At 40.5% G+C, this 14,155-nt stretch overlaps 1 protein-coding gene across 1 annotated transcript in view; it reads left to right on the forward strand.

The window, feature by feature from the left end:
- LOC106734949 (dedicator of cytokinesis protein 4) overlaps nt 1–14,155 on the forward strand; it is a gene marked incomplete in the record, with an annotated part of 360,446 nt that overhangs the window by 324,786 nt on the left and 21,505 nt on the right. Inside the window, 1 exon segment of the mRNA XM_014588158.2 lies at nt 1–114. Coding sequence (XP_014443644.1) covers nt 1–114 — 114 coding nt within the window.

The raw sequence follows: 14,155 nt of genomic DNA on the forward strand, positions 1-14,155 counted from the left end.
CCCTACAGCTATTACATGGAGACATTGAACAGATCAGAAGAGAATACTCATCAGTTTTTTCTCATGGAGTATCTATAACAAGGAAGTTGGGCTTTTCTAACATTATTATGCCTGGTAAGTGACTAGGGACGCACCAATGTCAAAACATTGACGTTCGAGAAGTGTTTTAAGCTCTCAACTTTGAAGAGTTCAAATAGGCCATGCTGAAGAATGAAATAAGATGTGTGATAATAAATAAGCAAATTGTTTTTCAAAATATTTCATGTTCTGATTATGATAAGGTGGGTAGCTTTTGGAGGCCATGGCTACATTTCATTATGACCATGATAAGAAAGAAAACTGAAGTACTATGCTGAAAACATTTTATTCACGGGTAGAGTATGTTGACAAAGTCACTTAGAGGATATCCTTCTAAGTTTCTTTCTTTATAGTAGAGTACAGGAACACACACATGAAATGAGAGAGAAACACCCTCCAGAGGGTTTATTCATGCTGAAATCCCTCTCTTCCAGTCCTCTAGCTTGTCAGAGCCTGAGTACTCATGTTTGTGTCTAAAATATGCTGATACTTTACAGCAGGCCACCATGGTTGGTGGAATCTGGCTTCTCTGGAGCAGCACGTTACTGCTGTGCCACAGAATTAGTCTAGTATCCTTCTAAGTTTTGATTAAGGACAGGCACTGAGCAATAGTTAGCCTTCCCAGGGACATTTTCCCCTTATGAATACATGTATGTATCAGTGTATGTACATACGCAAATACCGTCTGTACTTCCGCATCTGTTATACATCTATTTATGTATATGAGTCAGATCGATATTAGCCCCTAAAAAAAAACACCTCCCCCCCCCGCCCCAAACAGTGTTTATTTTCCAAGTGGGAAAAAGTGGGAGTTAAGGAATTTCTCACTGTAAAATAAAACAGTGAGATCATTGAGATCAAAATCAGCAAAATTGATGTATTTTGCAGTGAATCTATCGTAAATGCTAACCAAAATAAGGTTTAAAAAACACACTGCTTTACGTCCTGATGGCAATTTAGGTTTTTCTGAGTGTTTTTATATACAACCTGATGAGCGGGTTGAGAATAGTGTACTTGCTGAGTAGAAATGTGTTTGTGGGAACACTTGGCTTAGTACAGGTCAGCAGGCAGCGAATGGGAACACTTTCGTGTCAGGTGCCAGACTTAAAATACGAATTCATTTACTCTACAGGTATTTATCAAGCATTTTCTATGTGCTAAGGTATTCTTCCAGGTACTGGAGGACATCATACTGAGCAAAACAGAACAAAAATAAAAGCCTTCTAATAAGGAAAATTACGGTGACTATGTAAGTAAAATATTGGGTTGTCGGAAAAGTCATGATGTATTTTTTCTGTGTAAAAATGTGTCATGACTTCTTCGACAACTCAATATATATGTTTAAATATGCCAAGTGCCAAGGTAAAAACCATGGCAGGTAAAAGGGTAGGGTATTTCTGAGGCGGTAGTGAGTTGAGAGATTGAAATTTTTGGTAGATTAGAAATTTAGGGGAGATGGTGATATCATCAGAGAGAGACCTAAAGAACGAGAGGGAGTCAGGTAAATATGCAGAGGGAACACGCGCAAAGGTCCTGAGGCAGTAGATTGCCTGGCATGTGGGATGATCTGCAAGAAGGTCAGTTTGGCCAGAACAGAGTAATGGGGTTGGGAGTGGGGGTGAGAGAGAAAATTATCAAGGGGCCTTGGAGGTCACACTAAGTTTTCTGGCTTTTATTCAGAATAAAAGAAGCAACCAGAGGGTTTTTGAGCAAAGGTGTGACAAACGGTTTCAGTTGTCACAGGGCCACTGTGGTTGCTCCGTGAAGATCATACTTGAAAGGAATGTGGGTGGGCAGGAGAGAAACAGGGAAGTCGTTGAGGTAATCCAGGTAAGTGGTGATCATGGCTTGGAGTAAGGCATTAGCCATAAAGATGGTGAGAATGTGACCTGCCCACAGTGGGGTTATAGCATATGGCAAGAGAAACACTAATCCGGAATGATTAGAGAGAAGCTGCAAGGAGAGCAGACAGGAGGTGTAGAATCTCCCTCCGACTGAAAGGGTCTTATTGAAGATTTCTTGGAGAGGTGATAATTCTAAGCTAGACCCCTTAGTCATTATTCTCCACTGTGCTAATAGCAGGCTTTATATTCTAAGACTATGCAGTCATAGATGACAAAGCTCCCCCTCCAATGTTAAAAGAAATTTCCAAATTTAAAAAATTTTTAATTTCTGAAACTGTCTGGAAGTCAGAATTTCAAGAGAGAATAGCCTTTTAAACATTTTGAAGCTTAAAAATTAAAAACAAACCGGAAAGAGATGTAGTTGCTATTTAGTAATGAACTGAAGGTACCTAGAGTTCTAAAAATTCCACATTGTCCTGGGAACAGACGGCTGTGACGAGGTGAAATTAACCTCATCAGTTTTTGCTTCCAATATATCCTTTCCTGTATGTCTAGACCTGTCATTTTCCTTCTCTTTCTATCTTGATCTTTTTTTTTTTTTTTTAAATGTTTTTGCCCTAGAGTACATGTGCTTGCTGGAGAGAGACAGTGACTGAAGGGAAGTGAGAAATCACCCCCCAGGGGGTATGGCCATGCTGCAATCCCTTCTTATCCATTTTCCTCCTGGGATTCTGGGCACGCATGCACACATGCCTAACTTGATTCTCAAGCCGCCAGATCTGGGACTCAAACTGCAGTTGGCCATGTGGGAGTCTAGCTCCTCAGCCACCACACCTCCTGCTAGCCCTCTATCTTGATCTTTTATCTTATTTTCTTATCTTTCTTATCTCTAGGCCTCCTAATCTTGCCTCAGAATAGGACCAAACTGTATAGGTTATTGTGATTTACATTTAAAAACAATTTTTTTGGCATGTCTAAGGAATGAATTTTTTTTAGTCAGAACATTTGATAATAAAAGGACTTCACCTTATTTCATAGAAACAAAGGACTTCCATCCTTTCATCTACATGTTAGAAGATAATAAATAGCATATGAAAAAGGAGTATTTCTCAATAATCCACAACCACAAAAAGGGAGAAAAAGTAGACCAAATGAAATAGGCTTAAATTGTCAACAGTATACTTTGAAATGAGATCCACTAAACCATTATTTAAATCCCATGTGTACAGGCAAGCAAAAGAAGTTGTATCTGACAACACCCCTGGCACAAATACGAGCCCTGACGATAGAATTGCTGTGAATAAGGACCTAAAATGACCAGCATTGCCCATTGCACCATTTTGTGATCTCTTGATTGAAATTCGTTCATGCAAGAAGGCTGAGAGAATAAATAGCCTGTACAGTTTGCTGAGATGACCTGACCTAGCTCAGAGACCCAGTCTGCCTGAGCATCTCCTGCTACTGTTGTCGAAAATGACTGTTTATAGAACTGTTTACTTGGTGGCATGCTATTCAGTGGCTCATGTAACCATTCATTATTTCCTTCAGTTGCTATAAATAACTGGAATTTCCTCTTCAACAAAAAAGAAAAAAAAAATCATCCCACTGGGAAACAAATTGATGGGCAAATCTAATATAAAAAACATATTTAGAGCAGAATGTAGCCAGCTGCTAGAAGAATTCCTCAGCTTGGTCTCTAGGCAGTATCATTGGGAAATGGAAAAATATATAGCAAGATAGACACTTCACTGACTAAATAATTGTCTGGGATGTGCTGGGCTCATGCAGCTTCTGTCTGACTTTAATGATGGAAATGAACTTTGTGTAGGTAAGGCTCACTTCTGTCCCTCTTTGGCACCACATCATAATGCAGGGTTCACCGTGTCTGGGAAAATAGCCTTCCCAGACATATTCTGCAGTGCCAGGGTCTATAAGGAATTGTTATAAAGCTTCGAGCCTCCTCTCTCTCTCTCTCTCTCTCTCTTTCTTTCTTTCTTTTGCCTTTTCTTCTTTGGTTTCTTAATTGTTTTAGTCCCTTTCGTTGCTAATAACAAAAAATACCTGCACCTGCATAGTTAAAAAGACAACAGGTTTATTCCACTCACAATTTGGAAGTCCAAGGTCTGGGGAGTAGGGGGGTCTTACAGAGTCCTGAGTTTTCACATGAAGAGGCAAGGTCACAGCTGAGTGGCTGTGTCCATAATTGTCTCTGTTCATTTTTGTGTCTCTGTTCCGATCTCCTTCCTTCTCTTTATAAGTCCACCAGGAACCCCCTCCCTAATCATTTAATCTCTCACAAAGGCCCTGCTTTTCAACACCAGGAAGGGATTAACTTTAATATTTTCACAATATAACTAAATTCTAACACATGAAATTTTGGGAAACACCCAACCCCCCAACGTTTAATTTTATGCTTCCAAATTAGATGAAGATGGGCGAGACATATGTATTTCCTTAGTTGAAAGCTATTTGTGAATTCACTGGAATTTTTTAACATTGGGAAATATCCATTGTTTTGCTTCCCTTTGTTATTTTTAGAGTTGTCAGTTCTCACCGGTGGCTAGAATGAAAACTTGAGCTGAATTCTTCAATAAGAAAATGTATGTGAACAACATTTCTGATCCCAGTGTTAATCCGGACAGTCTACAAGCAGGATTTGTTTTTGTTTTCTAGACTTGTCCTTCAGAGTTAATTTGCCTCTTTAGTGTTCTCATAGGGGTCAGGATAGGTGAGGTGCATCCCAAGGCCAAGTTGGTCAACACTGTCACTGCCTCTCTGCGGAATGAATTCTTTGTGACCCTGACAAGGATAAGAACACATACAAAACTCTTTATGAGGACCGCATAATGTAATCAATGCCAAACTCTTTTAGAAATGGAAAATACATAGAAATAGACATTATTCACTTGGTCTCACTATCACATAGGCAGGGCTGTTGGTGGTCACCTAATCTAGGAAGGTGATCTGACTGTGTGCTTTCAAGCCGTGATAAAGTCCTCTGGATCATTCCCTAAGTGAAGGATCTGTCATTTAGCAATCAGTTGCCCAAAGTATCTGATTTCCCACTAAGAAAAGTCATTTTTTGTGATGTTTCATTACTGCAATCTACAAGTCAGATAACTCTGCAGGAAGTTCCACGGTGTGGTCTCTGAACTTGAGAGAGAGCAAGCATTAAAAATATTGAAATTCATGTTCCCCTGTAGGAATGTAACGTGAGCCACACGTTAATTTTAAATTTTCTAGGAGCCACCCTTAAAAAGCAAGAAGAGGTGAAATTACTTTTAATGGTGTATGTTCTTTAATCCAGTACATTCAAATACTATCATTCCAATGAGTAATCCATCTTAAAGATTAGTAGTGCGTTACTCTGTACGCTTTCTTTCAGTCATGGTCTTTGAAAGCTGGTGAGTATTGTACATTTATAGCGTGTCTCTTCCAGCCAAGTCACATTTCATTTGCTCGGTGGCCACATGTGGCAGCAGTTACTATGTTGGACAGTCTGGCTTTAACTATCTTAACAGACTGCGTGTGAAGCATGGCCTGGGCTGTTGCTGAGTGGCAGGAAGAACTACATTTCTACCCACTAGACATTTTGGTGCAAAGCCAGCTGATGTGTCTGGAATTCATAGAAAGTCTGGCTATGCCCTCCCTCTGTCCTGAACATCCATTTTTTTTTTAAAATTTAGAATTATTTAATTTTGTTTATTATTATAATTTTTTAAAAATTTCCTATAGGGCTCTAGGCCTCAACAGAGAGAGAAAGTGAGAAAACAAGCAGCCATTTCCAGGATTCAAACCACAATTGGCAAAATAGGGGTCTAGTGCCTTAACTACCATGCCACCTGCTGGCCTTTGACCACCCATTCTTATTTAGAGTATTTGATTATTTCTAGGCAAAATTTTCTTTGCCTCCATCATGGTCCCTCTATTTCATCTTCCTCACCCACACCTTTTCCCCTAAAGTCTGGCTCCCAGATATCCACTGGGCACACTGTCACTCTGTCAGGGAACCTGCTGATACCTTTTGGTATATGCACTTTTCATAGATCTCTGACACTCCTATTGTTAAAAGAATTAAGTAAAATGGAGGAGTGATAAAGCAAGGGAAGGAGTTGAGAATGGGGCTAGTTTCTTTTGAGTTTTTTTTTTTTTCTTTAGGGCATGTGTGCTCACCAGAGAGACAGAGACAGAGAGAGAAAGCAAAAAGTCATCCCCCACCCCCAAGGGGGGATGGCCATGCTGCAATCCCTTCTCCTCCATTCTCCTCTTAGGATCTTGGGCACACGTGCACATGTGCCTGGCATGAGTTTTGAGCCACCAGGCCTGGGACTCAAACTCCAGTTGACTATGTGGGAGTCCAGCGACATAACCATTATGCCATCCGCTGGTCCCTTGGGCCTAGTTTTGATAGTGATCTCAAGATTAAGTTTATTTTACATGTATCATTTGGAGTAAATCTCTTTTTTTCTTAGGCCATAGTTTAGATAAGTCTAAGTTCTATGTGGTCAGAGCTCACTAGATAGTGACTTACAAGGCTAGGATAAGAAGGGTGTTACAGATGTATGTGCCGCATGCTTAAAGTATTGTAGGCAACTTCATTCATTTATTATAAATATTATTCTTTACCACTTATTGTAGAGAGATATGTGTCAAAGATGGAAGTGAAACAAAGATAAGCATTCTTTTGGAGAAAGTAGGTAGGAGCTAGTATTATATGATTTCATCCTCTGAAAGTATGTCCTAAATCTTTTTTTTTTAAATTTATTTATTTATTTGTTTGTTTGTTTATTTTAAATTTCACTGGAAAGGGACAGAGTGAGAGTGAAAGAGAGGGGGAAAGTGAGAAAGAAAGCCTCTAGGTCCAGGACTTGAACCACAGTAGACCACCTGGGAGTCCAGCACCCGTAACTACTATGCCACCTGCTGGCTCCAAAAGTACATCCTAAATTTTACCAACGCTCACTGCCCTCCAGTCCCAGTTGCTGGGCCTCCACAGACTGTAGGTGCAACCACTTGATCAAACCCCCATCCTTCCAGAGGAAGAGAGGTAACCTTTATCCAGTGAATGCCATAGTAACTGCAGAGAGATAGAGGCTAAGATTCTACTGTGTCACCCTGAGGTCGTCTCCCAGTCCCAGGGAAGACTGGGGAGGGGCCAGTTTTTACCATATTACAAAGCTTACAGCCCCCATTGCCCAAGGGTGTCAGAACTGAAATCAGTGTTTCAAGGCTGATCTGACCAATACGGCGTAGCACAGGACTAATACCTTCCTTGCTCAAGTACTTAAGGTAACAAGGGCTGAATTATACTAGCTTCTCTGATGGAATTCTCATTCTTTGAATTACAATTTTTCATGGGTAAAGTGGGATTATTGGTAATACTGTGGACACTTGTTTTTTGGAGAGGTTTTTACTATAGGGCGTGTGCGTTCGCCAGACAGACAGAGAGAGACAGAGAGACAGAAAGCGAGAAATCACCCCCCCCCCCTCAGGGGGGATGGCCACTCTGCAATCCCTTCTCCTCTGTTCTCCTCTTGGGATCTTGGGCACGCATGCACACGCGCCCGGCGTGAGTTTTAAGCCACCGGGTCCAGGACGCAAACCGTGGTCGACTATGTGGGAGTCCAGCGACATAGCCATTATGCTAACTGCTGGTCCCTGGACACTTTTGTTTAAATTAGTGTTTTAAGGTTTTTGAAAGTTTTTGTTTGTTTGTTTGTTTTTGTTATAGGCAACGTGTGCTCACCAGAGAGAGAAAAAGTGAGCAATTGCCCCCCAGAGGAGTTGGCCACACCACAGTCCCTCTTCTGTCAGGATTTTAGGCATGCACGCACACATGCCCCAGGGTGATTCTCAAGTTGCCAGATCTAGGACTTGAACTGCCAAGTCGACCAAGTGGGATCGTTCTCCCTTAACCTCCACACTGCCTGCTGGCCCCACATTTCTTTCTTTTTTGCTTTTTTTCTTTCCTTTTATTTATTTATTTATTTTTTCAGGGTTTTGCCATCAAGCACTTGAACTTGCTGGAGAGCGACAAAGAGACTCAGAGAGAGGGAAAGTGGGAAATCACTTTCCAGGGGGATAACCATGCCTCAGTCTCTTCCTTCCACTCTCCTCCTGGGATTTCGGACACACGTACGCACTCTCTGTGTGATTTTTAAGCTGCTGGGTCTGAGACTCGAACCATGGTTGGAAACCAGCAGCTTAACATCACACTGCCTGCTGGTCTCAAGCCCCTCATTTCTTAATCTCTACCGGTTAGTTTTCTCATCTATCAAATGGAAATGATAGTGCCTTATCAAGTTGATGTGAGGATTTTATGAGATGTTCTACTTCCAGCACGGTGGGAAATCCCTAGCACCTAGCAGGCACTCAGTGAAGTTGTTGCTGCTGCTGTTACTACTAAGCCTGTCACTGCCGATGTCGTCATTATCATCACCCATGGTCTAGGTTCACACACAATTCAAAGTCATTTATACATCTTCTTTGGTGTTTAAAAGACAGGAAGTTTTCTTTTCCAGTTCCATACGTCTTATCCAGTACTGGTAAGATACTAAGCCAGCCCTTGAGGTTGTCCAGTGGTTTACGTCATATGATGGCCATGCTCTCCATGTCTTCTCCAAGGCCTTCAGAAGACAATACCAAGGATCCAGGTTTTCAGCTACTCATGGCAGTCTCTTGCCCATTAGGTTGAGACATTAACTGACCCATTTGCCTGCAGTCACTGAACTCTTTGAGTTTGTTCCCACTCTCGTCTGCAGTGATATTTTGTATGAGAAATCTTCACATGTGAAAGGCTTCCCAGCCAGTGGACGTGCTAAAGAGAAGAAAGTGTCGGGCACGTCAAGCTTACAGAGTAATAAATTTGAGCGGTGCAAGGTGTTAATAAACATTGTCAGGAAAATAGCTTTTTATGTTAGTGCTAGGGCTCCATTTCATACTCACTTGATGGTTTGTCTCTTAATTACCCAAGGTGCTTTCTTAACACTGTCTAGGCTTATTAGTTTTCTCCTGCACCAACCTCAAGTGTATTGATTTTAATTAGCACTTGTTTTATCTTTATCCTTCTGCATATTTTGGCAAAACGTGGCACCTTGCGATATTGGAACATAGCAAGCTGCAGAATTCCTGGGGAGAGGCATATGTAGAATGTCATCCAGGAGAAATGTTCTTCTTATCGTGTGTTGTCTTTTCAAAGAAATCTTGTTTTAGTCTAAAAGATTCACAAAAGATAAAGGGGATTACAAGGATAGTGACAGCTAAAGAAGAGAGAATTAAAGCATGTATAAGGTGTTTTAATTTATGAATGTGTTATACTCAGGAATTTTTTTTAAGTCCCCAAAACAGAAGAGCATAACAAAGTAGCATTATTCCTTTGAACACTGCTACCTCTACCTGACTTCCATCCCCCTGAATCTGAGGTTCAGAAGTTTCTGTTACTCTCTCTGGACTGATGCCACACAGAGTAATGGTAATGGAGAAAGACTAGAATCTGTTGATAGATTTCCTTATTCTGATTGTCCTTTCACCCTGTACTTCAGGTGCATTTGCATTCAGAATCCCTTTTGTAAAAAGGAAAAAAAAAAAAAAAGAGAGAGAGAGAGAGAGGGCCAGCAAATGGCATAGTAGTTAAGGTGCTGGATTTTCACATGACCAAATGCAGTTCGAGTCCTGGACTTGGCAGCTTCAAAATCACATCAGGGATATGTGTGTGTGTGTGTGCGTGCCCAAAATCCTAAATAGAGAATAAAGGAGAAGAGAGTGTGGCATGGCCATCCCTCCAGGAGATGATTTCTCACTTTCCCTGTTTCTGTCTCTGTCTCTCTCTGGTGAGTGCACATATACTATGGGAAAAAAAACACTAAAGAAAAAATAATTAAGTCAAATTATGAGCAAAACAGGCTTTGGGGATAGGCTCAAGAAGCTAATGCCCTTTTTAATCTTGCTCCTTTGTCAAAGCACACTATTGCTCAAAGGCCTACCCCTACAACAACTTAGACTCTGTAGGGAAAAGGATTTTTATATTGTTCACTGTTGAATCTTTCAAACCTAAAATAATAATATCTGGTACACAACAGATGCTCAAGAAATTCTCATTGAAAGGATACATGGAAAAATAATTTTGTGACACTGTCAGGACACCCCACCTGCCTCTACCTTACCTGTGGGTTTAGCAGACTTAGGAAAACAAGTTACCTTGCAAACTTCCCTCATCCCTTCTTGTCTTTGCTGAAGTCTGAGTGGCCGTGTTCTTCCAGCAGTGAGAATGAAAAACTACCCTTCCATGAAACTCTTAATTTTGCTGGACATTTAATCCCCATGTGGTTTGGACAAGCTGATTACTCATTATGAGAAATTCTTAGGTTAAAAGTCCCATAGATATACTTCGCATTAATCCATGGATATTTTATATTCTGTATATAAGCAGGGCTACTTATTATATGTCTCCTATTTCAAGGAGCAAAGGAATTTTGCTGCTGTTAGAGAATACCTTTTGTTCTCAAGTACCTTGATGTGAGTGAACTTTTCTTTTTTTAAAACCTGGGGAATCTATTAGTGGGAAAACTATTGTCAAGAATTTCCTCCCAAACCTCTTATTGAATTTGCATGTGTGCAGACCATTAATGAACCAACCCTATTTTTTGTTTGCTAAAACTGGTTGATTCAGAAGATCAAGTTTGTGAGTTTGCTGTGCATTCTGTAGTGGAACTGTTAAACTAAATAACATTAAAGGTGTATATTTGTAGTAAAATATATATAATAATAGAATGAAATGGGTTACTAAAAATCTAGTAAACTTGTAAAATTAACTGTCCCTTTCCCAAAAATATTTTTTTAGTGAAAATAGCAAAAACAAAAAAAAAAAAAAACAAAAAAAAACAAAAAAACCCAAAACTTTTGAAGCATATAAATTTAATTTTTAAAAAAGTTTTTGCCATAGGGTACATACGCTCATCAGAGAGAGACAGAGCAAGACAGTAAGAAGGAAAGTAAGAAATCACCCCCGGGGGAAGATGGCCACACCATAGTCCATTCTGTTCTTGGGATTTTGGACATGCACACATACAGACCCAGCGTGATTTTCAAGCCACCAGGTACAGGACTTGGAACCTCATTTGACCATATGGTAGTGCCTTAACCACTATGCAACTGGTGGCCCTAAATTAAATTTTTTAGTTTATTTATTTATTTATTCTTCTGAGAGAGACAGACGGACAGACGACAGGCAGATGACAGTTCGCACTCCCCCGTTGCTCCATGCTGTAATCCACTCCTAGCCTTAGCCAGCTCAGAACACAGGCATGCACACAGGCTCACATTCTTCTGGTGTGCGCAGGGCAGGAAGGCTCTGAGATGCCAACCTGGCACTGTCCTTTGTGAGTCTAGCCTTGCAGAATGTCGTGTTGTCACTGCACCACCATCTGGCCCGCAGATGTAATTTTCAATACATTGAAATATGTTCTTTTTTTCCTGGACATCTAAGTTCATTGCTTTCCCAAGGTTGGTTTGTTTTTGTTTGTTTGTTTGTTTTTCCCCCAAGTTTGTTTTTGTCTTTTTTTTTTTTTTTTGGAGAGGTTTTTGCTATAGGGTGTGTGCACTCGCCAGAAAGACAGAGAGAGAGACAGAAAGCGAGAAATCATCCCCCAGGGGGATGGCCACACCACAATCTCTTCTCCTCCATTCTTCTCATGAGATCATGGGCACGCACGCACACATGCCTAGTGTGAGTTTTAAGCCACCAGGTCCGGGACGCGAACTGCGGTCGACTACATGGGAGTCCAGTGACATAGCCATTGCACCAACATCTGGTTCCCCCAAGTTTGTTTTTAAGAGCTATATAAAGGTACTAGAAATTCCTAAATCACAGACGTCTTTATTAATTGTGTCCACTAATGTTGTTTTATATACCACTTACAAAGGGCGGTTAGAATTTAATCCTTTTCAGGATTTATTCAGTTTGCGTTTTATGTCTCACCTGTTTTTCTGTCAGCCTAGGTCATTTTTGCAGGATGCCATCATTAAAAGTTGCTCTTGGACCAGCAGATGGAGTAGTGGCTAAGGCTCTGGATTCCCAATGGTCTGCTGCAGTTCAAGTCCTAGATCTGCCAGTTTAAAAATCATGCCTGTGCATGCAAAAACAAAAAAAACAAACAAACAAAAACAAAACCTGAGGAGAATGGAGAAGGGGTTGCAACATGCCATCACCCCAGGGGATGACTTTTAATTTTCTCTTTCTATATATCTCTCTCCAGTGATGGCAAAACCCTAAAAAAAAAAAATTGCTCTTAGACCAGCCCATGGCATAGTGATTAAGGCAGCTGGATCCTACCTAGCCCACTAAGTAGCTTAAGTCCCAGACCTGTAAGCTTGAAAAACACACCAAGTATGTGTCCACACATGCCCAAAATCCTCAACGAAGAGGGAAATGGGAGAGAGGGGACTGCAGCATGGCCATTCCCAAGGGAGGTCATTTTCACTTGCCTGTTCTCTCTCTGTCTCCCTCTGGAGAGTGTAGGCACCCTCTGGCAAAAATCATTTTTTAAAGTTGCTCTGTATGCAGGAAAGTGGGCTGGCAAACTGCTATTTCCCCCTGGTATTGAAGAGCTGAGTTGTTTTCTTGTGCACACTTTGGCCAGGAAGCTTTGTAAATCTACCAGTTGTGGACATACTCATATGGTTATATATTTTTTTGTCATGATTGGCTTTCTTTATTTTTTTCTCTATAATTTTTATTTATTTCTTCTTAAAGAAGGAGAAAGAGACCAAGAAAATAGAGAGAGAGAGGTAGGCACCCCAAGAGGATTCTCATACCACTGCCCCACCCCCAGCCTAGCTAGCCTGGATCACAGGCACGTGCTTATGCCAGGCACACTAGGGAAGGCTGTGGGTGCAAACTGGGCCCCTCCCACATGACCTCAACTGCACAGAGGGTTATCTCACTGCTGTGCTGCTGGGACTGGCCTCTTGATTTGCTTTCTTATGGGGAGGTTTTTTTGTTGTTTTTGTTTTTTAATTAGAAAACAGCATTTCAGTCTTGCTTTTCCAAAAGTTTGAAAGCTGTGGTAAGTAAAAGTGGATTCAGCCTTGTCATCTTACCAGCAATTACCTTCCAAACCTCTCTAGTAGCACTTAGTTTACTTATTTCTCACTTTCCTATCCTTTTACCACTTATTCATTCCCCCCTAACATACTTCTTTTTTTTTTTAAAAGAATTATTTTATTTAACTTTTATTTATTTATTTTAATTTGAACCGAGAGGGACAGAGTGAGAGAGAGAGAGAAAGGGAAAGTGAGAAAGCAAGCCACCAGGTCCGAGACTTGAACCGTGGTCGACCATGTGGGAGTCTAGCACCCTTAACCACCACACCACCTGCTGACCCCCTAATGTAATTCTATAGGAGAGAGGAAAGTGTGCTACTGACACATTTGCCTAAGTTTGCTCTGAATAGTTGGCGTCAAACACCTGTCTTTTTTTTTTTTTTCCTTCTCGCAATAATAAGAAATCAGTAAGATTAAAAAGCATTCCAATTTTTAAAAGTGCCAGTGGAGGAAAAAACTAGATGGTGTCTAAGTACACAGAACCTGTCATTTTGAATCTAGGGGTTTCCTCCATTTGTCCTATAGCTTGATGATAGGAAAAAAGCTGAGTTTTTCTGTATTACTCAGTTATTCTACATCTGTGCTTATAAAGCACTCATCTGGATTCTTCCAGAGGTGAGATCATTTTGTCTGTGAATTGCAGAAGAGATTTCCATTGTAAATGGACCCCTTGCCATCCTCTCAAGCTATTTCTTCTCTTCTCAAGTGCTAATGACTATAAAGTATTAAGACTGGTTTCTGTGAGCCACCCTTTCTAGGCTGTCATTTTGTAATCACACCTCATAAATAAAATGAGGGAAATAGTGCGTAAGGGTGAGACTCACTGACACCTTCCTACTCAAGCCCCGTATTCACTTCCTAAAGGCACATTTGCAGTAATGCTAATTCAGACCAATAGAGGCTGACTTTTATTTTTCTCAGACATTGGGAGTGAAGATGGGAAACCTTTTATAAAACTGTAAATGTATATTTGTACTTTTATATGCTTACTATTGCAGTATATTTTATAAGGTTTTGGCTTGAGTTTTTTATTATATTTTCTATTATATATAACACAGTTTAAATTTTCTTTTCCTAATAGGCGAAATGAGGAATGACTTATATATCACAATAGAAAGGGGAGAATTTGAGAA

This window comes from Tupaia chinensis, unplaced genomic scaffold, assembly GCF_000334495.1.
Source record: "Tupaia chinensis unplaced genomic scaffold, TupChi_1.0 Scaffold000262_1, whole genome shotgun sequence".
Lineage (NCBI taxonomy): Eukaryota > Metazoa > Chordata > Mammalia > Scandentia > Tupaiidae > Tupaia > Tupaia belangeri.